Source organism: Rutidosis leptorrhynchoides, chromosome 4 (genome assembly GCF_046630445.1).
Source record: "Rutidosis leptorrhynchoides isolate AG116_Rl617_1_P2 chromosome 4, CSIRO_AGI_Rlap_v1, whole genome shotgun sequence".
Taxonomy (NCBI): Eukaryota; Viridiplantae; Streptophyta; class Magnoliopsida; order Asterales; family Asteraceae; genus Rutidosis; species Rutidosis leptorrhynchoides.
Genome location: NC_092336.1, coordinates 630,544,949 through 630,572,695, shown reverse-complemented (window position 1 = coordinate 630,572,695; position 27,747 = coordinate 630,544,949). Strand labels below are relative to the sequence as shown.

At 33.1% G+C, this 27,747-nt stretch overlaps 2 protein-coding genes across 3 annotated transcripts; one reads left to right on the top strand and one right to left on the bottom strand.

The window, feature by feature from the left end:
- Positions 1-198: 198 nt before the first annotated feature.
- On the top strand, positions 199-14,076 carry LOC139839846 (nuclear pore complex protein NUP205). Of its 2 annotated transcripts, XM_071830018.1 has the most exons (45): positions 199-435; positions 1,088-1,183; positions 1,262-1,336; positions 1,425-1,529; positions 1,647-1,757; positions 1,860-2,019; positions 2,216-2,301; positions 2,390-2,512; positions 2,589-2,801; positions 2,929-3,018; positions 3,200-3,349; positions 3,635-3,751; positions 3,852-4,058; positions 4,172-4,273; positions 4,353-4,487; positions 4,585-4,715; positions 4,802-4,921; positions 5,011-5,131; positions 5,278-5,475; positions 5,696-5,814; positions 6,254-6,404; positions 6,485-6,597; positions 6,690-6,771; positions 6,856-6,942; positions 7,020-7,097; positions 7,699-7,896; positions 7,981-8,073; positions 8,155-8,262; positions 8,365-8,535; positions 8,623-8,678; positions 8,773-8,845; positions 8,952-9,142; positions 9,244-9,361; positions 9,572-9,649; positions 10,039-10,203; positions 10,322-10,492; positions 10,571-10,708; positions 10,826-10,969; positions 11,289-11,396; positions 11,489-11,584; positions 11,681-11,818; positions 12,104-12,204; positions 12,382-12,501; positions 13,365-13,494; positions 13,617-14,076. In XM_071830018.1, exons 1-45 carry the CDS (start codon positions 295-297, stop codon positions 13,692-13,694), a joined length of 5,586 nt encoding a protein of 1,861 aa, XP_071686119.1. In that variant the 5' UTR covers positions 199-294; the 3' UTR covers positions 13,695-14,076. The 2 variants fall into 2 exon arrangements, with proteins under 2 accessions (XP_071686119.1, XP_071686120.1); XM_071830019.1 differs by lacking the exon at positions 2,929-3,018.
- LOC139839847 (uncharacterized) lies at positions 13,936-16,402 on the bottom strand. The gene is made up of 9 exons (XM_071830020.1): positions 16,254-16,402; positions 15,947-16,071; positions 15,527-15,614; positions 15,036-15,118; positions 14,763-14,801; positions 14,563-14,633; positions 14,378-14,492; positions 14,194-14,293; positions 13,936-14,113 (listed from the first exon to the last, which is right to left on the bottom strand). The coding sequence occupies exons 1-8, from the start codon at positions 16,297-16,299 to the stop codon at positions 14,225-14,227; spliced, it is 636 nt and encodes a 211-aa protein (XP_071686121.1). The 5' UTR covers positions 16,300-16,402; the 3' UTR covers positions 13,936-14,113; positions 14,194-14,224.
- Between the last annotated feature and the right edge of the window lie 11,345 nt (positions 16,403-27,747).

The window sequence follows — 27,747 nt, the reverse complement described above, 5'->3', positions numbered from 1 at the left end:
TAAAATAAAATAAATTATTATAATAGATTTATTAAATAAATAAATTTCATATTCAAGTTAAATAATTAAAATAAATTCAAATTAACGGTAATACTCGTAACAATTCGCGTATTTATAAAGCAGAACCAAAACTTATATACACAGCCTCAAACACCCCCCTTAAAATAAAAAAAACCCTAATTTCCCAAACCACCACTGCCATCAAAACCCAAAACCCTCAATCAAAACTAGGGCAAATATTTCCCGCCTTTAGCCCTTCTACTCTCTCCGTCTGCAACATCGCCGGAACCGGAGATGGTCTCTGCTAAGCAATTGCTTTCCACCATTGAGTCCACGCTCTTAGGTTCCACTCCTCCTTCGCCGTCGGAGAAGATTCAACTCATTCACACTATTCGTCAATCTCTTCCTTCTCTCCGGTCTCTCCTATCTTTTCCGGTACTAATTTATGTTGACTATACATTCTATATGTATACGCGTGTTTATATCTTTAATCTGTAATCTTGCATCTTTTATATAGACAGTATGCAAGTTTCAGTATATATGATGTATATGTACATATGTACATATGTATATGTATATGTACATATGTATATGTATATGTACATATGTACATACATATGTACATATGTACATACATATGTACATATGTACATACATATGTACATATGTATATGTATACGTACATACGTACATATGTATATGTATATACATATACATATGTATATGTATATGTATATACATATACATATAGATATGTATATGTATATATATATATATATATATATATATATATATATATATATATATATATATATATATATATATATATATATATATATATATATATATATATATATATATATATATATATATATATATATATATATATATATATATAGTTAAGAAACAAGAGCAATTACAGAATTTGAGTTAAAACTTTGAAGTAAAAAGAGGGAAGTTTGATTATCTGTGTATATATTGCTTGAATGGCTTGTGATGTATATCTCTGTTTAACATCTTTCATTGGGACTGGTATGTGGATTGGTTTGGTTAAGTTTTTTGTGTTTGATCTACTTTTTATATGTAGCCACCGAAGCCTTCTGACAGAGCACAAGTTCAGTCAAAAGAAGTCAGGCTTCCTGATTCAGGGCCAATTCCACTCGATGATCAGGATGTTCAAATCGTTAGTTCACTTCACCTAATGGAGTCTTTTATGTTCAGTTGTCTTGGATTTTCTCTCATTTCATTATGTATGATTTAGGCTCTTAAGCTGAGTGATGATCTTCATCTCAATGAAATAGACTCTGTGCGGCTGCTTGTTTCTGCTAATCAAGAGGTAGGCCTTATTCTTATCGTCAATTTACTCAGTCTAGTTCGAGTGGCATCTCTTATATGACTGTTGTGTATGCATTACTTTCGTTTAGTGGGGATTACTAGGGAGAGGCCCGTTGGATATTGTACGCCTTGCAGCGGGGCTTTGGTATACAGAGAGAAGAGATCTAATAACAGCTTTATATACACTGTTACGGGTATAGTTTCATGTTTTATCCCACACTAACTAATTATTTTTTCTTTATATACCCTGGATTGGAAGAATCATCCTTGTATCATTTCAGTCATTATCTACTGTCTCTTGCGTGTTGTAGGCAGTTGTGTTAGATCAAGGACTTGAGGCTGATGTCCAAGGTGACATTTTAAGATACACTGAAGACTTAATTAGTAGCGGGCTTCGACAACGTCTGATTTCTCTTATAAAGGTAATCCGTGTTTTGTTTTATTTATGTATTTATTCTTATCGTACTTTTCATTCTGTTAATAGTTTGTTATCAATGAACCACAATGTTTGTGTTCGCTTCCAGGAACTCAATCGAGAAGAACCGGCTGGTTTGGGCGGGCCCAGCTCCGAGCGTTATATTCTTGACTCGAGGGGTGCTCTTGTAGAAAGACGAGCTGTTGTTTGCAGGGAGAGACTCATTCTTGGTCACTGTCTTGTTCTATCACTGCTGGTTGTCCGTGCAAGTAAGCTACTTAATGATACTTTATGCTCTTTCAGTCGTTTTCTTTATTTTTCATCTATTTAAATTGGTTGCCTATTTCATTATTGTCAACTAGCCTGCTGAGGTTATTAATTGATAGGGGATCACCTCGTTATTGTTATTGTTGTAATTTCAATTTGAAGAGCATAAGTTTTGATTGCTGAGTGCTTCACTTTCAGGTCCGAAGGATGTGAAAGATATATTTACCACTTTGAAAGATAGTGCAGGGGACATCTCTGGCAGTACTGACATTGTAAAAAACCAGGTACGGTTTTTGCCATAGACTAAATTACTTTGTTTTCAGATTCTCTTTTTGCTGTCTGAGTAACTGACCGACCTTTAATCTGCTGCAGATCACATATAGCCTTCTTTTTTCCCTTACAATTTCTTTGATATCTGATGCTCTCAGCGCATCGCCAGACAAAATGTCTATCTTGTCACAGGATGCTTCATTTAAGCATGATTTTCATGAAACTGTAAGCGCAAATCCCTTATTCAATTCACTTTTAAGTAAGCAATATTTGAAACCTGTTAGCTTTGTGTTTCCAACAGGTTATGGCTATTGGGAATGATCAAAGGATTGAGGGCTGTATGAACTGTGTTAGACTTGCTTGGGCTGTGCACCTGATGATAATACAAGATGTAACTGATGTAAGGGAGACAATTAATGACACGAGAAATATTAATTCATGCCTGGAGGTTATTTTTTCGAGCAACGTATTCCAGTTTCTGCTTAACACGGTTCTTCGAACTCCTGCTTACCAGGTGTGTTTTTCTTTTAAAGCTTGTTTTTTTATTAAAGTTGTAAGGATAAAGTCAAATGCCAAAACAAGACGTAGTTGGAAACCTTCTACTTATCGTTTAGCATTTCATGTCGTTATATGTTTCACAGAATGATGACGAGGATATGATCTACATGTATAATGCATACTTGCACAAGCTGATAACATCTTTTCTATCTCACCCACTTGCTAGAGACAAGGTCTGTCATGTCTACATACATATGTTAACATATTTGTTGATTACGGTCTTCCACGATGTCATGATACCTCATATTATCCCTTGAGCTTGAGTCATAATAGTATGCCATATCTGTGCTGTACAAGCCGTCACTTTTTCAAATTGATTTCTTCTTGAAAGGATCGTTTTTGCATGTTTGGCAGGTCAAAGAAACCAAGGAGAAGGCCATGGTTGCTCTTAGCCCATACAAAATGTCTGGCTCACATGATCATGCTTTAGATAATCAGCAAGCTGCTGAATCTGCCCCTCAAACTTTTGTTTCTCTCCTCGAGTTTGTCAGTGAAATTTATGAGGTTAGTATACTTCTCATTGTGTCTTCTTTTAAAGATTCACATGATTAGATCTGAAGTTAATTTTGCTACATTAGAGCTGTGGATATAAAATACATTATTTCTTTTAGTGTGCTGTGATATAAACTCCAAAAGCGTTGTTTGATGTATAACTAGTATGCCATTTTCATTTGTATGGGAGTTTGTATTCATAAGTATGCCCATCTGTTCCTTCATTTCTGATCATATTGTTTTACCTAAGAATTGTTTTATTTTGGAGCTACTTACCATTCTTGATTTTTACCACAGAAAGAACCTGAACTTCTATCTGGCAATGATGTCATATGGACCTTTGTGAAGTTTGCTGGAGAGGATCACACTAATTTTCAGACACTTGTAGCGTTTTTGAAGATGCTTAGTACACTGGTGTGTATAATTGCGATCTGGTCTTTTAGTATCTCTAATACCCTTAATTTTTTTCAATCGATGATGTGTTTTCCAAATTGCATCATATATCTTCTTTCAGGCTTCGAGCGAGGAGGGTGCATCCACAGTGTATGAATTATTGCAGGGTAGAACGTTTCGATCTATTTCTTGGAATACTTTATTTGATTGCTTGTCTATTTATGAGGATAAGTTCAAGCAATCATCTCAGAGCACGGGTACGATATTACCCGAGATTCAAGAGGGAGATGCAAAAGCTCTTGTTGCTTATCTGTGTGTTCTTCGCAAGGTGATAGCTGTTTTATTATATCTTTCAGTAATAAGTAATATTTGGTCTACTTTACCTTTTGTATACACGAACTTGATTAACTGGGTGTGGTATTCTTTTCTCATGTCTGATAGGTTGTGGAAAATGGGAATCCAATTGAAAGGAAGACATGGTTTCCTGATATTGAGCCATTATTTAAACTTCTTAGTTATGAAAACGTGCCTCCTTATTTAAAGGTTTGTACCGATACCTTTCTTTTCGTATAGGGTTTCACAATTCTTTCATTTTCTTCACTTGTTGCCTGTTGTGTTGTAGGGTGCTCTGCGTAATTCAATATTGACTTTTATTCACGTTTTTCCAAACTCTAAAGATACCATTTGGGGTTTTCTTGAGCAATACGATTTACCAGTGGTGGTTGGCCCTCAAGTTGGGCAAACAACGGGTTCTCAGGTTTGTCTTGCTTGAATTTTCACATACTTTTTTTTTTCTTTTTCTTATGAACACTTTGTTATGCAAGGGGAAGATTAACAATGGTGTACCCAAACAGGTTTATGATATGAGATTTGAGTTAAATGAGGTAGAAGCAAGAAGTGATCACTATCCCTCCACAATCTCATTTCTTAATCTTTTAAATGCCCTCATTGCTGAAGAAAGGGACACAACTGATAGGGGACGTAGGTAGTGATTCACTTCAAATATTTCTCTACAAGTTCTCTTTTACTGTTTGCACGTCTTCCTCTTAGCTTAACTGGGATCTTCGACAGATTTATAGGCATCTTCCGATTTATATATGATCATGTTTTCGGACCATTTTCTCAGCGGGCATACGCAGATCCTTCTGAGAAATGGCAGTTGGGTGTTGCATGTCTTCAACATTTTCAAATGTAAGATGACATTGTTGAGTTTTTGTTTTTCTTGTAAAAGAGTTTAGCCAATATCTGATTATTACATATTTTGGGCATGTTATACGCAGGATTTTGAGTATGTATGACATAAAAGATGAAGATAAAGACATCGTGGTTGGTCACTCTCAGCTAGTGGCATCGCAGTCAACTCCACTTCAGATGCAGCTTCCTGTTATAGAATTACTCAGAGTAAGCTCACACATTCATATATCCATGATGATATTTGAGTGGCTATATTGCATGATCTTCATCTACCTCATGTATTAATGTATCCATATCTCTACCCTAACTGTCTGTTTTTATCATTTTGAATGTTCCATATTTGATATTTGCAGGACTTTATGAGTGGAAAAACCGTGTTTCGAAATATCATGGGTATACTATTGCCTGGAGTGGATGCCATAATTGCTGAGCGGACAAATCAGACTTATGGTTTACTTCTTGAAAAAGCTGTGCTTCTATCTCTTGAAATTATTATTCTGGTTTTGGAGAAGGATTTATCGGTTGCTGAATTTTGGTGCCCCCTTTACCAGGTTACTACACATATATTTTTTTATCTGATTTCTCTGATCCTCCTTTAAAGTTACTTGCTTGTAATAGCATGAAATGGTTCATATATACTTCAATATTTGGGTTGTGGTAGATGTTATGACAAACATGTGACATGTTTTTAATTACTAAATCTTGATTACTTATTGGCATCAACAACGTATTTCATTTACTTATATGTCGTGATTGGTTCTTCCGTTGCAGCCTTTTGATGTCATTCTTTCTCAAGATCATAATCAGATTGTAGCCTTGTTGGAGTACATCAGATATGATTTTCACCCACAAATTCAACAGCGCTCTATAAAAATAATGAGCATCTTAAGGTATTTTTATTATTGACTATATCTGGCTTATATTATTAGGGCAAAATGCAAGCAAAAGGTAATGTACTATTCAATGTACTTTTAAACATTTGATACAACATACTTCTTTCGTTTATATATTTCTTTTACCAAATATGCAATTTATAAGCATCAAATACAAACATACCTACCATTATACAACTTATAATGGCAAGACACATTCTTGATCCTGTCTACCATTCAATGGAAGGATATCCACTTCTTGGTATGAATATTGCATAACTGTTAAACATGGAAGTACATTACCGCATATCGCCTATTGGTACAAAGTGAATATTTCATTGTGTTTTTTTTTGCTGTTTGTCTCATCCATCTCCTTTAGTTGGTCATTAGTTATTCAGTTGATGTATTATTTGGCATGCTTGTGATTTTAGAATTATCTTGTGTTTGCACGTGACAGTTCTCGCATGGTAGGGCTTGTACCGTTACTACTGAAATCCAGCTCGGTTGGTCTTCTCATTGAAGATTACGCTGCTTGCTTGGAGCAAAGATCAGAAGGGTGTCAAATTATCGAAAATACCTCTGATGATTCGGGTGTTCTTATAATGCAAGTTAGTAGTTTTGACTTTTCCTTCCTTTCTCTTCTTTTTCTTGTATGACCTGACTTCAAATTTGAATTTATATATTGCAGCTTCTCATTGATAATGTTAACCGCCCAGCTCCCAACGTAACACATTTCCTGCTGAGGTTTGATCTTGATTCCCCTGTCGAGAGGACAGTGTTACAACCAAAGTTCAACTACAGGTAACGTGATATTAAAATGATTGTTTGGTTTTCAGTTTCTGTATATTATGTTACATGGCTTATGTCTTTATAGTAACTGTATGTCTCTTCAGTTGTTTAAAGGTTATTCTTGATATTCTGGAATCGCTACCAAAGCCTGATATTAACTCAATGCTACATGAGTTTGGTTTTCAGGTTAGGTACTCCTAATTATATTTAGATATTACATCTCGATGCTGTCTTTTGTTATATATAAAGATAAGTCGTGCTCTCCTGCAGCTGCTTTATGAATTATGTTCAGATTCACTGACCAGTGGCCCTACCATTGATCTGCTCAGTACCAGAAAGTATCAATTTTTTGTCAAGGTACAAGTGCTTTTTTAAAAGTGGAGCCGTTTTCATTAATTCTCCTACTATCTAACATAGAATTGATATTGCAACAGCATCTGGATAACATTGGTGTTGCACCACTACCAAAAAGAAATAGCAACCAGCCACTTCGAATTAGCTCTCTGCATCAGGTTTGTCTTTTTTTAGGATTCCTGCTGTATTGACCTTCTTTGTGCTTCTTGCTCTAATTTGATTAATATGTTATCATTATGATGTCTGTGTTTGAATGCGGCCACCACTCTCTTGAATGTATTCATTGTTCACATGCTATTTGCTTGAGTAAACTAATATACTTACCGGAATGGTGTAACTGTAAAATCTGTGAAGGTTCATATTATTTATGCCTTTTAATCCATAATATGTTGTAATCAATCAAATTTTACGTGTTATATATTTAGACAATATTAATGTACGTTTGCCAATAATAGAAATGTACATTGATGTATATTTATGATTAATTGAGGACTGATGCACTCTGCAACCCACGTTCGTGGTTGTTATCAGTTATAGCAGGGTTCTGAGGTGGAAATTTAAGAACCTCCATATGGAACTTGTTTACCATTCAAGATACTAGATTACTAGCCAATTATTAAATTTGCCCATGTGTCATTGGTGGTAAATTAGTAGTCAAAAACACACACGTGTGTGTGTGCTGTGTATTTTGTTTTTTTGGCTCTGTTGATGTGCGTGGGTAATATTTATGACTAAAGTAATGTGTTGTCATTGGTTCAGAGAGCATGGCTGTTAAAGCTTTTGGCTCTAGAATTGCACGTGGGCAATGTGTCATCATCCAGCCATCGAGAAGTGTGTCACCGCATAATTGCTCATCTGTTTGGTCAAGGTGAAACCGAATATGGTAGTGATAATAATATTCTTTTGCTTCAGAGTAGTCCTGAAGATACTGCAAACAGAGCCATTGGGAGGAGTAAGGTATGTGGATACTGGTATTATTATGTCTATTGCTTCTTTCTAACACTTGTTTGCTTGTTCATGACTACTGAAATTTACCTGCAGGTGTTAGAGTTGCTTGAAATTATCCAGTTTAGGTCTCCAGATACAACAATGAAGCATTCCGAGATTCTTTCTCACACAAAATTTGGACCAGTGGTAATTTTCAAGTTATTTAATGTTCTCATCACAGATTATAAGTAATTTGATTGTCCTTACGTGATCAATTTCTTCTGATAGGCTGATGATATACTTGGGAATCCAGATGAAGAGGGGGGTGTTTATTACTACTCAGAACGAGGTGATCGGTTGATTGACCTAAATGCATTTCGAGACACACTTTGGCAGGTGCCCTTTTTTTTTTCTTTCCCGACTAAGTCATATATCTCATCCCTATATACATTATATATTATAAATTATAATATAATTGTCTTATTTTTTTTCCTTCAGAAGTGCAATCTTGACAATCCACAGCTGAGTTCCTTTGGCAATGAAGTTGAATTGAACGAAGTAAGAAATACCGTTCAGCAACTATTGCGCTGGGCATATAAACACAACAAGAACCTTGAGGAACAGGCTGCTCAACTCCATATGTTAATGGGATGGTCACAAATCGTTGAGGTGAATATTCCATTTAATTCTATATATAAGTTTTTTTTTTCCTCTGAAACTGTGATCTGAACAATGCTGTATGTATGACTGGTCCAGATTTCAGCTTCAAGAAAGTTGCCCTCCATGGAAAACCGATCTGAAATATTGTTTCAGTATGGCTTTCTCTCTGCATTAGCGTGTTTTTTCGTTGTTTGTGTAACTTTATCTATTCATTTATGTCATATAACGCTCTGCCTTTCCCTATAGGTTGCTGGATGCATCTTTAAATGCTTCTAGCTCTCCAGATTGTTCCTTAAAGATGGCCTTAATGTTAACTCAGGTAACAGAGCTTTTTGTACATGCTGTAATTAGCATGATTATTACGCGGCTGTCTTATTATTTTCAGAATGGCCGCTTAATGAGTTTGTGTTTTTTATTTATTTCAGGTTTCAATTACATGTATGGCAAAACTACGCGATGAGAGGTTTATTAGCCCAAGTGTGTTACACTCCGACACTGTCACTTGTCTTGATGTTTTAATGACAAAGCGGCTTTCAAATGGTGCATGTCACTCTATCTTGTATAAAATCATGATGGCAATGCTCAGAAATGACACATCAGAAGCATTAAGGAGACGGTATGGCCTTAATCAAGAAATTTATTGTCCTTGTTGTATACTATAATTATGTATAATGTATAATGTATAATGCTTGACTATTGTTAATGTGCCATTTTTAGCCAATACACGTTACTTTTAAGCTACTTCCAGTACTGTCAGCACATACTGGATCCAGATGTGCCTACTACAATTTTGCAATCGTTGTTAGTGGATGAGCAAGATTTGGATCTCGAGAAGGTGAGTAGTTTCTTTGGTTATTGAAAATGAAATTTTGGGCTTTTATCAACTCTTTTTTATAAACTCCGATTTATTCTACAAACATGTGCATTTGAGATAATAAAGCATGAGGAATGCTTCAAACTCCTCTCCTGGACTGTCGGTATTTATTAATAACTACCTGGATTGTTGATTTGTGGGCAGCAAGACTAATATTTTATATTTGTTCAGATTGATGAGGATCAGGTTGAGCTGGCACGTGCAAACTTATCTATTATACGAAAAGAAGCTCAACTGATTTTAGATCTGGTCTGTTCCTTACTATTTATGTTAAATATATATGTTATGTGATAATGTGTATCGATGTGATATAATCTACTCCGTAATTTAATATGTTACATTATACATAAATCATCTGCTGTAAGTGGCGTATCATTAAATGAGTTCCATCTTATGCTGAATTGTTTGTTGATATAATACAAGGGTACTGTTTATGAGTAATTTGTACTGTCTTAGTTGGGGATATGGAACAAATTTAACTTGCCATAAATACTTATTCATGAATGTATACATTCAGTATCACTCTTGTTTTTAACTTTAGTGCTATATTCATCTAGAATAGCTACTTGTCATACCTAGCTTCATTGGGTCTATTCTAACTTTTCTTTTTTCTTTTTATCAATTCCTATCATACTTAGGCCATTAAAGATGCAACTCAAGGCAGTGAATCTGGAAAGATAATGGCCCTTTTTGTTCTTGATGCATTAATTTGTATTGATCACGAGAAGTTTTTCTTAGGTCAACTTCAAAGCAGAGGCTTTCTGAGGTCTTGCCTCATGAGTCTCAGCAATGTTTCACATCAGGTTTGTTATGATATATGAATGCACTACATAGATCTTCGCTAGGGCGTTTTTTACTTTCTTAATTAATCTATCTTTTGATTTTTTTTTTATTTTTTTTTTATTTTTTTGCATAATAAAGGATAGCATGCACTCAATAGATCCGTTGCAACGTTTATGCGCTCTGGAGGCAGAACTTGCTTTACTATTGAGAATTAGCCATAAATATGGTAAATCAGGGGCTCAAATTCTTTTCTCTATGGGTGCGTTTGAGCACATCTCTTCATGCATGACTCAAAACATGCAAATCAAGGTTAGTTGAATATGCTTTTCTGATAAATTATTTCTCCTTTTCAAAATTGATATATACGCTACTTATATCTTTACCCAGGGGAACCTAAGACGCTTTGACTCTAATTTTGGGAAGGATTCGTTCGCTGATGTTCACAGACAACGAATGGTCGTATCTCCATCACTTCGATTGGTCTTCTCTTTGACCTCATTGGTCGAGACCTCAGAGTTTTTTGAGGTAAGCGTCGTTTTATCTTTCATTGACATCATACGGTTGTGATTTTCGAAGTTACTTGATCGAATATTGGTTTCTACTACTTTTGTCATGTATGGTATTAACCTAGTGCTCTTGTAGGTGAAGAATAAAATTGTCCGTGAAGTTGTTGACTTTGTCAAAGGGCATCAACTACTTTTTGATCAAGTTCTTCGCCAGGATGTTTCTGATGCTGATGATTTGGCAATGGAGCAGATGAACCTTGTTGTTGGCATACTTAGCAAGGTTTGCAGTTTGACCTATTTTAATAATAATAGTATGCTCTGATAAGCAACCAGTGGTGCAAATGGTTGGGTAGCAGTTAAATCGACTCATTTGATCATGTCCTGAATTTGTTTCTGTTAGTTACAAATAGCTGTCGTGTCAAATATGATTGCAAATTATTTGCAATAGTTTCTTGTTTCAGTAAAGATATCAATCTAATATCGATTAGAATAATGTAGGATGGTTTATGCATTAAAAATATACTTTATGCAACTTTTGACTCATTTGACCATGACCTGAATTTTATGTTTCTTGCTCATCCGTTGCTCACCTTTTTCAGGTTTGGCCATATGAGGAGGGTGCTGAGTATGGTTTTGTTCAAGGGCTCTTTGGATTAATGCACACTCTTTTTTCACGTGACTCGATACTTCTTTCTTCAGCTCAATCAGTAAGTTCTGTTGGCGGAGCCATTAATCATTATCCACAGATGAACCTTAATAGCAATTTTGGCTAATTAATATTCCTCTCAAATAATTTCAGAAACAGAGAAAAATGGAATTAAGTGCATTTCGCCTGTGCTTTAGCTTGAGCTCTTATCTCTATTTCCTCGTTAAAAATAAATCCTTGAGACTTCAGGTTTGTATAGAATGACTGCTATTATTATGGTAAATGTTAAATGTTAATGTTATTCTTGACTATTTTGGGTATGTCTGATCACAATATCATGACCAGGTTTCAAACAATTCAACCGATTATAGTGTGCCACCTGGACAACAGCAACCAACATTAAGCTTGCTTGGGTTCCTTCTGAACTCCGTGACCACTGCTCTTGAAAATGCCGCAGATGAAAAATCTTTATTGCTTAACAAGGTCACTACTCTATATTATATGAATTATTATTATGAGACATATGAATTGGTCGATTTGGGCTACATTTTATCTCAACAGCTCTGAAGTCACCTGTAATGTTTCTGTAGTTCATAAAACTTTCAAAAGTATTTCTTAATTCATATAAATTATTACGGAAATAAAATAATTTTGTGATTGATGACCCACTAACTGTTTTGATTTGTTACCCAACATACCCACACCACCCATTTGGCCATCTTTATACGTGAGTATACATACAGCTGAAATATAATTGTCCGTGTTCAGATTCAAGATGTAAATGAACTACCACGACAAGAAGTAGATGAAATTATTGCCATGTGTGTTCCTGAAGATCAAGTTGCATCGTCAGATAATATCCAGAAAAGGTACTGTAACATTACTAGGACCCATGCTTCAAACTGGATCTTTCACTAATATTGCTGATTTTTACTGACTGAATTTGCATAATTAACCGATTTTCAAAAGAAATTCTTGTCTTTCCCAATTGAAAAATAAAATTTGTTATTACATGCTAATTGATGCTATTGGATTACTTGGTACAGGAGGTACATTGCAATGGTGGAGATGTGTCGGGTGGCTGGAAATAAGGACCGGCTTATAACTCTTGTGCTTCTACTTGCAGAGAATTTGCTCAACATTTTTCTCATCCATTTTCAGAACAAGTATGCCCATAACTCGTGGCGTATATATATATATATATATATATATATATATATATATATATATATATATATATATATATAGGGGCAGGATCAATGGGGAAGTAACCAATCGGGGGGAAGCGGGGGGAAGCAAAATATTTTTTTTTTCCGGCATCAAGATCACACAAAAATATGAACATTTAGAAGAGACACTTCGTGACGAATGTTATTATTTAGGCGGGAAAACGATCGACAAAACTAACATTCAAGATAATATTGTTCGTGAAGAATATGAACGTTTTTTTTCCATGTTTTGTGAAGTAAAATTTAGCCCGATTTAGAGTTTAGGGTTTAGGGTTTGGTGTTTTGGGTTTATTCCCCAAAACACCAAACCCTAAACCCTAAACTCTAAACCGTTCATGTTAAAAACTCAATCTAAATCCTAAATCTAAACCCTAAATTTAAACCCTAAACCCTAAATTTCTAAACCCTAATATCTAAACCCTATAAACCCTAATATCTAAATCCTAATATCTAAACCCCAATAGCTAAAACCTCAAAATACGCTCGAAAAACACGATAATTGTTATATATTACTTCTTCGAGCGTTTTCCCGCCAAAATAAAAACATTTATCACAAAGTGTCTCTACTAAATGTTCATATTTTCATCTCATCTATAATGTTCGTGAACAAAGTTTTTTCAAAAAACGAAAAAAAAAAAAAGTTTTTGCTTCCCCCCGCTTCCCCCGAATGGTTACTTCCCTCTTGATCCTACCACTATATATATATATATATATATATATATATATATATATATATATATATATATTCCCTTCTAGTTTAATGATGTTTTTGTTGATCTGACATTATTATATTTTGGCAGTTCCTTACCCGATTCTAGTCAAGCTAATAAGGCGCTTACATATGCTTCAACTAGAGAAGTCGAGGATGACCTAAATGCATTTTGTTCAAAGCTTCTTCCGATAGTGGAAAGACTTGAGGTGCTAAGAGAGGTATGTTTATTACTTTCAAAACTGTTAGAACTTACAGTTTTAAACGAATACATGTATCTTTAGTTTGATAGAAAGCACAAATATATAATAACGAGTATACGCTGTGTTCTATTATTTTGCAGGACAAAGTCGGTCATAATCTTAAGGTGTTTCAGAGATTAGCAAGTTCTTTGAAGGAACTAACGATACAGAAGCTATGACTTTGACAGGTTGATGAATTTCTTGCCCTCTGTCGCTGCTGGGTGAATTGTTGTATCTTGTATGTATGTTTGGTGCAAAGTTGTCATCAGTTTTGTCGTCAAGTTATATGATAAGAAATTAGGTCTTTATAAGATTAGGTCCAATCAATGAACTCTTACAGGCTTCATTGTATTATCCGATGTACTTGTAAGCAAGTACTTAGAAAAAAAGTATCAAGTCACTCAGTTACTTATGCCTCAATGGATCTAACAAAGATTATGTGTGATCATTTCTTCATTTATACAGATTGTTATGTATCGGTTTGGTAAAAAGTACAATCTTCAATTCACTTAAATATGTATGACATTAACTAAACATTGTATACTGTAACACAAATGTATCTTCATAATGGATACGTTACGGATAGAAAATTTCCTTCCTGCAAAAGTATGGTATGTCATCATAAACAATACCCAAAACAAAACAGCTAACTTTTTATGCTATGTAGAGTTCTTGTACCTCATAAATTCATTTATCTTTACGGATAGAACTACTTTGGGGTACTAGTCTTCGAAGGGCCAGCTCGTTCCACCATAACATCGTACAACTGTTTCCCGTTCTAACAAAAGAGAGACACGTATTAATTATTAACCATGTATCTTCATAGAGGACAAACATTATGTGTTCGGTAATATGTACTCACGAAAATCACTGGGAAGAAATGGACTTGTCCTTCGGGTTTCGTCTGAGCTTCTTTGAAGTACACCAGAATCGGAAAACTTGGCCACCAGAGCTCCCAGTTTATGAATGAAGAGTATCTGTAAAGATGTTAGTTCATGTATCTATTGCTTAATCCTGGGTAAAATTGGAAAAAATACGAACACTCACTTCCAACGGTTTTTGCCGCCAACAAACACGTTTTCACCCGAATCATCAAGTTCTTGTCCCACTTTTACCTCCTTAAGTTGTTAAGAAAACAATGTATACAACTCATGAGAACAACTATTAATCCACTCTTTTATCTAAAACGCATATGTACATATACGCGTTTTGCACTAATTAAGAAAAACAAGGTTTAGGTCACAAACCAGAGCTTCGTCGTCGAAGACAAACCTCACTCTTGTTGTCTGTAAACAATCAGTTAAAAGAAACTCAAATTCAGATTCATTCTTATAGTACAAGTTATGTACAAATTCTGTAGTTGACAGTAATGGTGCTAAAACTTCTACTGCAAATTCTTAAGTTAAATGATTTCACCCACCCTAAACCATGAGATTTATTACTCGACGACTAATCTTAAAACCATAAAATTTGCAAAATAAATATTGAGCTGAAAGAGATAAAATGCAAGTCGTGATCACCTGAAACAATAAAAGTAAGCCAAGAAGACCAACAGGAGCAGCTGCAATTAGATTATCTTGATATACTAACAAACCGGATACACCTGTTTAATCATAATAAAACATTATTTACTAGATTTTTTTCAAGATTTTCAATGATTGTTGTTTGGGGATGTTATCACAAAATATCCCAAAAGAGTCTTAGGTTAAAACCACACTAGTAGGCTAGTAGCACATCTTATGATGACTAGGAAAACAGTCGGAAATGGTCATGCGATAACCCGGATCGCCCTCCTAGGTAACCTGAACAGAGAAAACCTTTCCCGTTCACCTGTTTATGCGTTGTTGGGGGTTGTTCTTTTTTTGACAAGACAAAATCATATAATTTCCCACACTCACAATTAGTCTTTATTTCATCTGGAAGTTTGGTATATAAACCAAGGGAAATATGGATGTGTGTTTAAACATCATTCAAAGCAATTTTATGAAAGGATTATGGAATCAGTACAAACCAAGAAGAACAACCGGTATTCGATAATCTGGATCTGGGATAACAGTCTCTCTTTTAGTTACCTTGGCCTTCTTTTTACCAAGTGAAAACTAAAAAACGCAACAAAAGAACATGAACAGTTGATAAACAAAGCAACATAAAAGTATACAATTATTTTTTATTTTTTGGGTCCCCACTAGCGAGTAAAACTCCTGGGTGACGAGCCCCCGAGCGATGAGACCCGTAACTGGGTGAATTGCGCACATTGACGCCCCTCCGTTCAAGAGCCCATTTTTAATTCGATGTTGGGCATTACCAAGATTCGAACCTGGGTCTTTTGCTTCACAGGGAACTCGCCACTGGGTTATACCCAAGTGGTTTAGTAAACAATTATTTATGTTGCATTGAATTTGATCTTGAATATAAGAAAAAGTAATCTTACCAATGAAGTGATCTTAACAGTGCTACTTTTGTAGTTAGTATATGCATCACTACTTTTAGTAAAGTGAGTGTTAACAAACAATTTGCCACTAAATGAACTCTGAAACTGCCTCACATTGCTGTTGCCTGAATTAAAAATACACGAATTAAAATTATAAAAGAATACACAAACAAGCATTCTAACAGAAAAAGAGAAATTCAAGATAAGCAGAAGCAGGACTTCAATTTTACAAATCTGAAGCTCAAAGTATAATTCATGAAGGTTGTGGTGCATAAATTAAAGGAATTTGAAGCATATAAGGACTTACTTTTTGTGGAAATATATCGTGCAGATGATAAGAGGGTGCTTTCCATTTTTTTTTCTTCTGGAAATTGTGTCCGTATTTTGAACAGCAGAGCTAAAAACACAAGAAGATTGTGTAATATGGAAATGGGTGGATGATACTGCAATTAATAACTTTACCCCTAAACGTTTTGCCTTTAGGGGTACTTTTGGGCATTTGGCACACAACTACTATACGGTTACCTAAAACACACACAGATTGAAATACTCGTGTTTATCAAATTTTATCCGTAACAAATAAATCTTAATTCGCACAAAGACTTAACCACACTCGTAAAAACGAACGTCAAAAGAATCCAAAAGTACATGATGCTACCGACCGGAAGTAAAACAACGGTTAAAATAAAGTCGGCTGCCGGACGAAAGGGTGATGTACAAACCACCTTGACGCCAGCCGGATAAACATAGGACGGGCGAAAGGCTGGCGTATACAACGAATAAGCAGAAGACCGGATAAAACAATAAGACATTTAGAAGATAGCCGGACGGAGAATGCCGGGTGTAATTCCAATATACAACTCATATAAGAGACCATCTGAGTGGAAAGTGCCGTGAAGAAACACTTGACGATTCTAAAGGTTGTGCTTACACGAAAGCCCTTCCACTTCGCCAAGTGTGTAGGATACTTTGTATCCTGCACACGAATACCAAAAGTGTCCGGGCATTAGCACACGAGTGGAGCGCCCATGCCACGTCAGCCCGAATTTTCAGGAAAGTTTGTTACGATAGTTTGTTACAATCATGACAGGGACATGTGTCACGTCATCATTTCCTTTTACAAACCATTGACATCTATAAATACACCTTTGAGTTATTCATTACACATACAATCTAACATATAGTTATGTACAAAGCCTAAAGTCAACATCAAGTCAAAACGATAGTACAAGGACCTGTATTGTAAATATTCCAAAGTCTGGGTGGTGTATTGTATCTTTTTCTTCCTCTTTGTTTTGAATAGCTGATAGGTTAGTTTTTCCCGCTATGAAAAAGGGGGTTTATATTATGATGTAACAGAAGTTTGTTAGTCAGTTGAAATGTATGAGAAACAGTTTAAGCTTCTCATCTAATCGTTCCAAACCCTAATTTCATCGTTGTAATTCGATTTTCATGGTATCAGAGCTACAACGTTGATTTAGGTCGATTCGTAACAATTCAAATCACTGATTTAGTGAATTATTGAATCTTTTGTTCGATTTTGTTTCTTTTGTTCGCTTCCACAATCAATTTTGTGTTCAATTTCTTCGATCACAATGAATCAGCTCGATTTTCAAAATCCTTTATTCGTTCATCCTTCTGAAGGTCCAGGTTCTTTAGCAATTCAGGAGAAATTAACTGGTGCACAGAACTATCGGTCATGGAGGAGATCGATTGAAATAGCTTTATCTACCAAACGTAAAGCATGATTTGTGACTGGTACTGTGGTTTGTCCTGTAGGTGATGATGTTAGGGCCGAGATTTGGGACACATGTAACAATTTGGTTATCAGTTGGATCATGTCATCTGTTTCTGATCCGATAGCTAAATTTGCGATGTTCATTGGTACTGTTGCAGAGATTTGGAGACAACTTGAAAGGCGTTTTGCCTTAAGCAATGGCTCAAGAAAGTACAAGTTTCACAAAGAATCATATTCTCTAGAGCAACAAGGTATGCTAATCGATGACTATTACACTAAGATCAAGTGGTATCTGGGAGGAATTGGATTCCATGAGTCAATTGTCTACTATTGGTAATCTTACACCTGAGATTGTTGCCTTTCTTGCTGCTCATAATCAACAGAAAGAGGAACAACATCTCTTTCAGTTTTTAAATGGCCTTGATGAAAATTATAGTTCTATTAGGAGTCAATTGCTTTTGTCGAGTCCTTTACCTAGTGTTGAAGTGGCTTGTTCTATGCTTCAACAATAAGAGTCACAAAAGGAAATGTTTACAAGCTTTAAAATCACCGCTCTCTATAGCAAGTCAAATAAGCTAAAACAATTTGGTCAAACCGGTCAATTTGGGCATTTAGGTCAACCTGCTTAAGCTAATCAACCTGAGAAATGTGCTACCTGTGGTCATAAGTGGCATTCACCTGACAAATGTTGGGAAAATGTGGGATATCCTGTGTGGCATTATAAGCATAAGCAACAAAAAATGAAGTAGCCTAAAGTCAAAGGAGGTCCAAATAAGCATAATGCTGCTCATGTTCAGGGTAATAAGCACACTGCTGCTCATGTTCAGGGAAATAATGTTGTTTTCACTTATGAACAATTTGAACAACTGTTAAAAAGCTTTCTTCAAATGGCTCAGACTGAAACTCAATGCAATGATGATTCAGATGGTGATGAAGTTGACCATCACTTTGCTGTAGGTATCCTGTCTAATTCTTCATCTATAAATGACTGGATATTAGATACAGGGGCAACTGACCACATGACACCATTGACTGCCAATTTAACTGAATCTAAGTCATTGTTGTAGAAACCACATATTAGGTTACCAAATGGAAATACATCATTGATATCACACATTGGTAGTGTTAAGCTAAACAATGGTGTTAATATGAAAGATGTACTAGTTGTTCCAGACTTCAAATTTAGTTTTTTGTCAGTGTCCAAGCTAACCAAAGATACACCTTGTGTTATCATTTTCTATTCACAATTTTGTGTGATTCGGGACTTGACAACAATGAAGGTTTTGGGACTTGGTGAAAGAAAAGAAGATCTCTATTATTTGGTCAATGTGCCTCATCATCAAGTTGAGAAAAAATTGGCTAAACTGGTTGCTTCTTCTGTTAATAGTCATGGTTTGTTTACTGTAATAAAAGGAACTAGTGCTAGTGCTAAGTCTGTTGTGGATACTTACAGTTTGTGGCATCATAGATGTCATGACCCGGAAATTTCGGTCAAATTTAAACTCTGATAACTCCGACAAGATAAGCAAATTGATGTGTTGCATTAAAATATTTTTTCATACATTTAATTAACCATTGGACTTTACCCTACGATTCACGAACAACCTATAATTTAAAACTTGAACCCGTTATGATTTATATATGATTTTACTTTCTTAAACGAAGACGTTTTATGATATAATAATTTCTATTAATATAACCTCTTAATAAAATGATTTTGAATATAATTAGTTCTAGAAAACTAAATTTTATAATATTTATATACGAAATGATAAAAATTTACTATTGAATGATGCAATTTCAAATTAAAAATTTTACGTATATAATTGTTTTATTTTTATGATGTTTTTTTTATAATTTATAAGAAAAACGCAATTAAATTAAAGGTGTACAAGCTGTAAAGCACAACGTACAACACTGTAACTTAAATAGTTGAATCAAAATTAATTCATTTACTATTTATATGAATAGTAAATGAAAGAAATTAATTAATTTACTATTCACATGAAAACGATAGAAATTATTAATTATAAGTTACATAATATACCCCTAAAGTATTTGAGAAATACAACTTTTTAAAAATTTACGATTCAAATTTGATTCTAAATTTATTATTATATTATTATATTTTATTTCAATATTATTATATTATTATATGTATTATATTATTATATTTAAATTAATATTATATTATATATCTTTGTCCCGTCAAAAACTAGAAAAACACATATTACGCTTATAAACTTTATAAACGAACCTTTTTACAACTAATTTTATAAAGCTTAAGACCAAAACAGATATATATGTATTCAAATATAAAAAGTAGAATTTTTTCTCATACTTTTACCCGTCAATTATTAGCAACAAGAGTACGAAATACCGATCCGTGAAAATTGTCGGCAGATATTATTGAATTCTAATTCACACGTTTTTTTTTCATATTATTATATTATTTTAATATTATTATATTATTACTTTATTATAATTATTATATTATATTTATATTATAATATTATTAATATATATATATATATATATATATATATATATATATATATATATATATTATTTTAATATTATTATATTATTACTTTATTATAATTATTATATTATATTTATATTATTAATATATATATATATATATATATATATATATATATATATATATATATATATATATATATATATATATATATATATATATATATATATATATATATATATATATAGGGGCAGGATCAATGGGGAAGTAACCAATCGGGGGGAAGCGGGGGGAAGCAAAATTAATTTTTTTTTCGTTTTTTTGATTTTTTTTTCCGGCATCAAGATCACACGAAAATATGAACATTTAGAAGAGACACTTCGTGATGAATGTTATTATTTAGGCGGGAAAACGATCGACAAAAATAACATTCAAGATAATATTGTTCGTGAAGAATATGAACGTTTTTTCTTCTTCATGTTTTGTGAAGTAAAATTTAGCCCGATTTAGAGTTTAGGGTTTGGTGTTTTGGGTTTATTCCATAAACCCAAAACACCAAACCCTAAACCCTAAACCCTAAACCCTAAATCCTAAACCCTAAACTCTAAACCGTTCGTGTTAAAAATTTAATCTAAATCCTAAATCTAAACCCTAAATCTAAACCCTAAACCCTAAATTTCTAAACCCTAATATCTAAACCCTATAAACCCTAATATCTAAACCCTAATATCTAAACCCCAATAGCTAAAACCTCAAAATACGCTCAAAAAACACGATAATTGTTATATATTACTTCTTCGAGCGTTTTCCCGCCAAAATAAAAACATTTATCACAAAGTGTCTCTACTAAATGTTCATATTTTCATCTCATCTATAATGTTCGTGAACAAAGTTTTTTCAAAAAATGAAGAAAAAAAAAGTTTTTGCTTCCCCCCGCTTCCCCCCGAATGGTTACTTCCCTCTTGATCCTACCACTATATATATATATATATATATATATATATATATATATATATATATATATATATATATGTTGATGGTTTGCAATCGAACACACACATATACATATTCATATTCTCCATATTAATATTATTATTATGAAGATTATTATTATGAAGATTATTATGAAGATTATTATGAAGATTATTAATTAGTATTATTATTATTATTAGTAATATACATAAAATACTACAACTGGGTTATGTTCAAGTGATTTCAAAATGAGTTTTTCAAATGGTTTAAAGCTAAGGAATTCATGGGTATTAAATAAGGAAATTATGGGTATTGATCGGGGGTATTGTTCGTGAATCAAAGGCCAACCTTGCACTTATCATTTACGTTGCATCTGCATATTTTTTCTGTAATATTGAACCACAATATTGATACGTGAGTTTTCATAGCTCCCTTTTTAATTGCTGTTGTAATACATATTTTTGGGCTGAGAATACATGCGCTGTTTTATAAATATTTTACGAAATAGGCACAAGTACTAAAACTAATTCTACGTGGGTTTGAATCAAAAATCCCCTAGCTTGGTAACATTAAACTACTTGTCTATATACGATAGGCGCGAATCCTAAAGGTAGATCTATCGGGTTTAACATCCCCACCCGGGATGCTGCACTAGACATTAGAGCTAGTGGGCGGGTGTTTAGTACTTCGAGGTTAACGGAATGCACTTGATTCGGTGCACATATTATTATAACTCAGGGGTTCATCATTATTATTGTTAAGGCTTGTTACCAGGTGCCCACAACTTATAGAATGCTTTTTATACACTTGCGAGTGTATGGTTATTTATGAAACTGAAATCTTATGGTTTATTAAAACTATTGAAACTCATCGTTTATGATACAACTATGAACTCACCAACCTTTTTGGTTGACACTTTTAAGCATGTTTATTCTCAGGTATTAAAGAAGCTTCCGCTGTTTAACTGCTATGCGCATGGAGTCTTGCATGGCATATTTTTCAAGGAAACTTTGCATTCAATCATTAATATGTATTATATTCTGACTGTTTAGTCAACATATGTATTATTATGAACTATCATTTATTGGGATTGTCTATACATAGAAATCACCACAGGTCGAAGACATTTATGTACATGCTTTAAAAATGTATACATATTTAAAAACTTTCTTGTATAGAAAGCGCGTCTTTTGAAATGAATGCAATGTTTACAAAACGTATCATATAGAGGTCAATACCTCGCTGTGGGACCGTAGTTAACGTACCGCGTCAATAGCGATTTTGGCAGGTCGTTACATGTGGTATCAGAGCGTTGGTCTAAGTGAACCAGAATTTGCATTAGTATGTCTAACGGGTCTTTGTTAGGATGCATTAGTGAGTCTGGACTTTGACTGTATCTGTTTAGTTATAAGTTTTGCTTATCATTCCTTGTCAGAAATTACCTGCTTATCATTCTAGTCTTGACACGTCTCACTGCAGTTATTGCATAGATAGTGTATAGATAAATTCATATCTTATCGTATCTATTATAGTAAATCTGCCTGACATATTCCGTGATTTCCTCCATACTTTGTGGGATTTTGATATTATATATACATATGTAAAATATGTATTTAGAATATCAATTAAAGTCCTATAATCTTTTTCATATCAAAAATCATTTTCTCTAATCGTACAAAGATGGATTCTGCAACTAGTTCGAATTCCTCGGATTCCAACAGCTATTCCGATATGGAGATTCATTTAAGTTCCGAAAGCAGTGTAACCAGAACGAACCAAACGATCAGTCATCATCAATTCTGGATGAATTGGGGATGGGTTCGTGGATGACTTAACCAGTACAGACAGAAAGAAGGTGATCCTTTCCATGAGCCAAATTCGCCTCTCGGTGGAGAACCTGAAGCACTCACCGGCGAACCTGTTCGAAATACCATTTTCTCTCTCCTTTTCAGGATATGCCACCACGAATATAATATTACTAATATTATTGAGGCTATCAGACCTTTAATCCGCTTAAATAATCAACCAAACCTGGTAGATGAAGTGAATCAACTTCGTGCTCGAGTAGTGGCACTAGAGAATACGGTGCACGATTTGCACGCATCGCATGCACCACTGTAGGTACCACCGTACCACCAACGCCACTAGTACCACCAACAACAATGGTACCATCAACAACAACACCAGCATCCCCACAAGCCTCAAAATCACAATCTGCGCCACGAACATTAACATCATACGCACTATAGATACCAAGGGGTACCAACAACAATAAACGATGAAGTATTGATTCATAACTTCATTGGAGAAATATTCTGCGAAGAATATGTAATTTCTAAAAGTTTTAGAGGTTATTCATTCTAAGTTCCAACCGAAAATTCAATGAGTTTAATATGATATTAACTCATTAAATCTATGTTACATCTGAAGAAACATACATGTACGTATATTTTCATAAGGATTGTAATAAAAATTCTTTTATACAAAATATTACATGTGAAATTTTATTTTAACGGGTAGGTAATACCCGAGAAATACTTAAGTTCACATTAATATGTTACACTGTAAATTTCAATGTTGTTTCAACAATCGTTAATTATACTCTCTGCTTTCATAGCAATATACATCATTTTACAAAAATCATGACAATCATTTTCATATAAAATCAATTACATATTCTGATTTTGACATATCAGAATCCAAGTCAAGATTTAACAGGTATCACCACTCTTAAATTCCTACATCTTTCGAAACCTACTTTGAATCCCAAAGGTATTTTAAAACCACCTTTATTCACAAAACCCAGAAGAATATTTTTGCATCTTTCCGAATTCACGATGATTTCACCTCAGCTATCATATGTATATTGACAGTTACATCCTGCTCTTGAACACCTCAATTCAAAATTCTTGAAAACACCTCAGATTGAAAATCAACGATTGGGACTCGTTATATATGAGAATGCTGATGAAGCAGCCAAAGTTGTTGATGGTTTTAATAGTCAAAAGTTGATAATAAAGTAAAAGTATGTTGGAAAAGCTCAAAAGAAATTTGGAACTGAAGAACAGATTAAGCAAACTATGAAGAAGGCTGTTGACAAATCACAAAGACTAAACCTGTACCTAAAGAATTTAGATGATTCAGTTTCTGATGGAAATCTCAGAAGATATTCAAATCTCTTTACGTATTCTAAATCCTTGCGGAAGAATATTCCTCATCATCCTTCGATTTTAAATTTTTTTATTCTAAGATATCATCGTATCTTCCATTATAAATATCCTCAATATTTTTGAAAAATACCTCCATAACTATTCTTGTCTGAAACTAATTATCTCTTCGCGTTATCTGTATTACATCATAAAAGAAGCTGTTTTAGTTTCTAAATTTCTGTAACATTCGAATTTAAATTCATTGATATTTTAGAGTAGTGTTGGAATGAAAGCATTAGTTAGTGTAATATAATGACGCCCAATCAACGTGAATATATTACAATAAGTCATGCGGAAGTTCTAATGGCACATAAGGAAGGTAGTACTTGATCAACATTACCCTCACCATGTACCATGTTACACGACTCTTTTATTTTACTTAACATCTGAACATACCAAGAATGTATTTTCTTGATATTTCTATACTTTTCGTGATTCCATCAGTTTGCTAATATAATCGTGCCATTACATTTTTCTTTCTGCTTATAACACTAGTTATGCTCATTTGAAATCCTATCTTTCGTATGTCCGGAGAAATCTTTATCATTTCATTTGTATTTCTCAATAGTGAGAAATTATCTATTTATTGAACTTGTGCTTATCATAAAACGGAACCCGACCCATTTAGGGTATTCGAAATACTCCATTCATCGATCTTATCATTTTCTTTGATAATGATTATACTAACAATCGAATTCATTTAAAGAATTCAAGTTATATCATATTTCGTGATACGAAAATATCCTCGTTTTCGTTATCAACTTTCCTTAGCCAAATTTTGGGACGAAATTTCTTTTAACGGGTAGGTACTGTCATGACCCGGAAATTTTGGTCAAATTTAAACTCTGATAACTCCGACAAGATAAGCAAATTGATGTGTTGCATTAAAATATTTTTTCATACACTTAATTAACCATTGGATTTTACCCTATGATTCACGAACAACCTATAATTTAAAACTCGAACCAGTCATGATTTATATATAATTTTACTTTCTTAAACGAAGACGTTTTATGATATAATAATTTCTATTATTATAACCTCTTAATAAAATGATTTTGAATATAATTAGTTCTAGAAAACTAAATTTTATAATATTTATATACGAAATGATAAAATTTACTATTAAATGATGCAATTTCAAATTAAATTTTTTACGTATATAATTGTTTTATTTTTATGATGTTTTTTTAATAATTTATAAGAAAAACGCAATTAAATTAAAGATGTACAAGCTGTAAAGCACAACGTACAACACTGTAACTTAAATGGCTGAATCGAAATTAATTCATTTACTATTCATATGAATTGTAAATGAAAGAAATTAATTAATTTACTATTCACATGAAAGCGACATGATAGAAATTATTAATTATAAGTTACATAATATACCCCTAAAGTATTTGAGAAATACGAAATTTTAAAAATTTACGATTCAAATTTGATTCTAAATTTATTATTATATTATTATATTTTATTTCAATATTATTATATTATTATATTATTATATTTATTATATTATTATATTTAAATTAATATTATATTATATATCTTTGTCCAGTCAAAAACTCGGAAAATACATATTACGCTTATAAACTTTATAAACGAACCTTTTTATAACTAATTTTATAAAGCTTAAGACCAAAACAAATATATATGTATTCAAATATAAAAAGTGAAATTTTTACTCATACTTTTACCCGTCAATTATTAGCAACAAGAGTACGAAATACCGGTCCGTAAAAACTGTCGGCAGATATTATTGAATTCTAATTCACACGTTTTTATTTTCATATTATTATATTATTTTAATATTATTATATTATTTTAATATTATTATATTATTACTTTATTTTATATATATATATATATATATATATATATATATATATATATATATATATATATATATATATATATATATGTTGATGGTTTGCAATCGAACACACACATATACATATTCATATTCTTCATATTAATATTATTATTATGAAGATTATTAATTAATATTATTATTATTAGTAATATACATAAAATACTACAACTGGGTTATGTTCAAGTGATTTCAAAACGGGTTTTTCAAATGGTTTAAAGCTAAGGAATTCATGGGTATTAAATAAGGAAATTATGGGTATTGATCGGGGGTATTGTTCGTGAATCAAAGGCCAACCTTGCACTTATCATTTACGTTGCGTCTGCATATTTTTCCTGCAATATTGAACCACAATATTGATACGTGAGTTTTCATAGCTCCCTTTTTAATTGCTATTGCAATACATATTTTTGGGCTGAGAATACATGTGCTGTTTTATAAATATTTTACGAAATAGGCACAAGTACTAAAACTAATTCTACGTGGGTTTGAATCAAAAATCCCCTAGTTTGGTAACATTAAACTACTTGTCTATGTACTGTAGGCGCGAATCCTAAATTTAGATCTATCGGGTTTAACATCCCCACCCGGGATGTTGCACTAGACATTAGAGCTAGTGGGCGGGTGTTTAGTACTTCGAGGTTAACGGAATGTACTTGATTCGGTGCACATATTATTATAACTCAGGGGTTCATCATTATTATTGTTAAGGCTTGTAACCGGGTGCTCACAACTTATAGAATGCTTTTTATACACTTGCGAGTGTATGGTTATTTATGAAACTGAAATCTTAGGGTCTATTAAAACTATTGAAACTCGTCGTTTATGATAAAACTATGAACTCACCAACCTTTCTGGTTGACACTTTTAAGCATGTTTATTCTCAGGTATTAAAAAAGCTTCCACTGTTTAACTGCTATGTGCATGGAGTCTTACATTGTGACGACCCAGGAATTTCTGACCAAATTTAAACTTAATCTTAATATGAATTCGACACTGTAACGACCCGGAAATTTCCGATCGAATTTAAACCTTAAACTCTATATGTTTCCGACACGATAAGCAAAAACCTTACTGTTGAGTCTAGAAAGCCTGAAATCTTTATTTGGAGAATTAGTTACCCTTTGACCGAGCCTGATGATTCACGAACAATTATGTGTAAACAAATACGTAAATACATATATAGATATAAATATAAAAATAGATGTATATATATATATATATATATATATATATATATTATTTTGAATTAATAAGGAACATTTAATTAGCTGGAATTAAAATGTAAAATCTATAAATAATAGGTAGTACATAATAATTCTATTAAATTTTTTTCATAATATAAAATACAAGCTAATAATATAATTATAAATATTAAATTATGATTAAAAGATTAAGATCATAAAAATAAAATATGTTAACTATTAAATATTATTATATGAACCATTAAAACTAAAATTCTAATATTAGTATCAATAATAATAATATTATTATTATTTTTAATTTTTATTATATGAACTTTTAATT

Bases quoted from the DNA above. Each gene is read 5' to 3' on its own strand.
- LOC139839846 (XM_071830018.1), top strand. From the start codon at position 295: ATGGTCTCTGCTAAGCAATTGCTTTCCACCATTGAGTCCACGCTCTTA. The intron at 2,302-2,389 runs GTACGGTTTTTG...AATCTGCTGCAG, and splicing joins CTGACATTGTAAAAAACCAG to ATCACATATAGCCTTCTTTT. The intron at 4,274-4,352 runs GTTTGTACCGAT...GTTGTGTTGTAG, and splicing joins ACGTGCCTCCTTATTTAAAG to GGTGCTCTGCGTAATTCAAT.
- LOC139839847 (XM_071830020.1), bottom strand. From the start codon at position 16,299: ATGGAAAGCACCCTCTTATCATCTGCACGATATATTTCCACAAAAA. The intron at 14,802-15,035 runs GTGATCACGACT...GATTGTTTACAG, and splicing joins GCTTACTTTTATTGTTTCAG to ACAACAAGAGTGAGGTTTGT. The intron at 14,493-14,562 runs GTGAGTGTTCGT...ACATCTTTACAG, and splicing joins GGCGGCAAAAACCGTTGGAA to ATACTCTTCATTCATAAACT.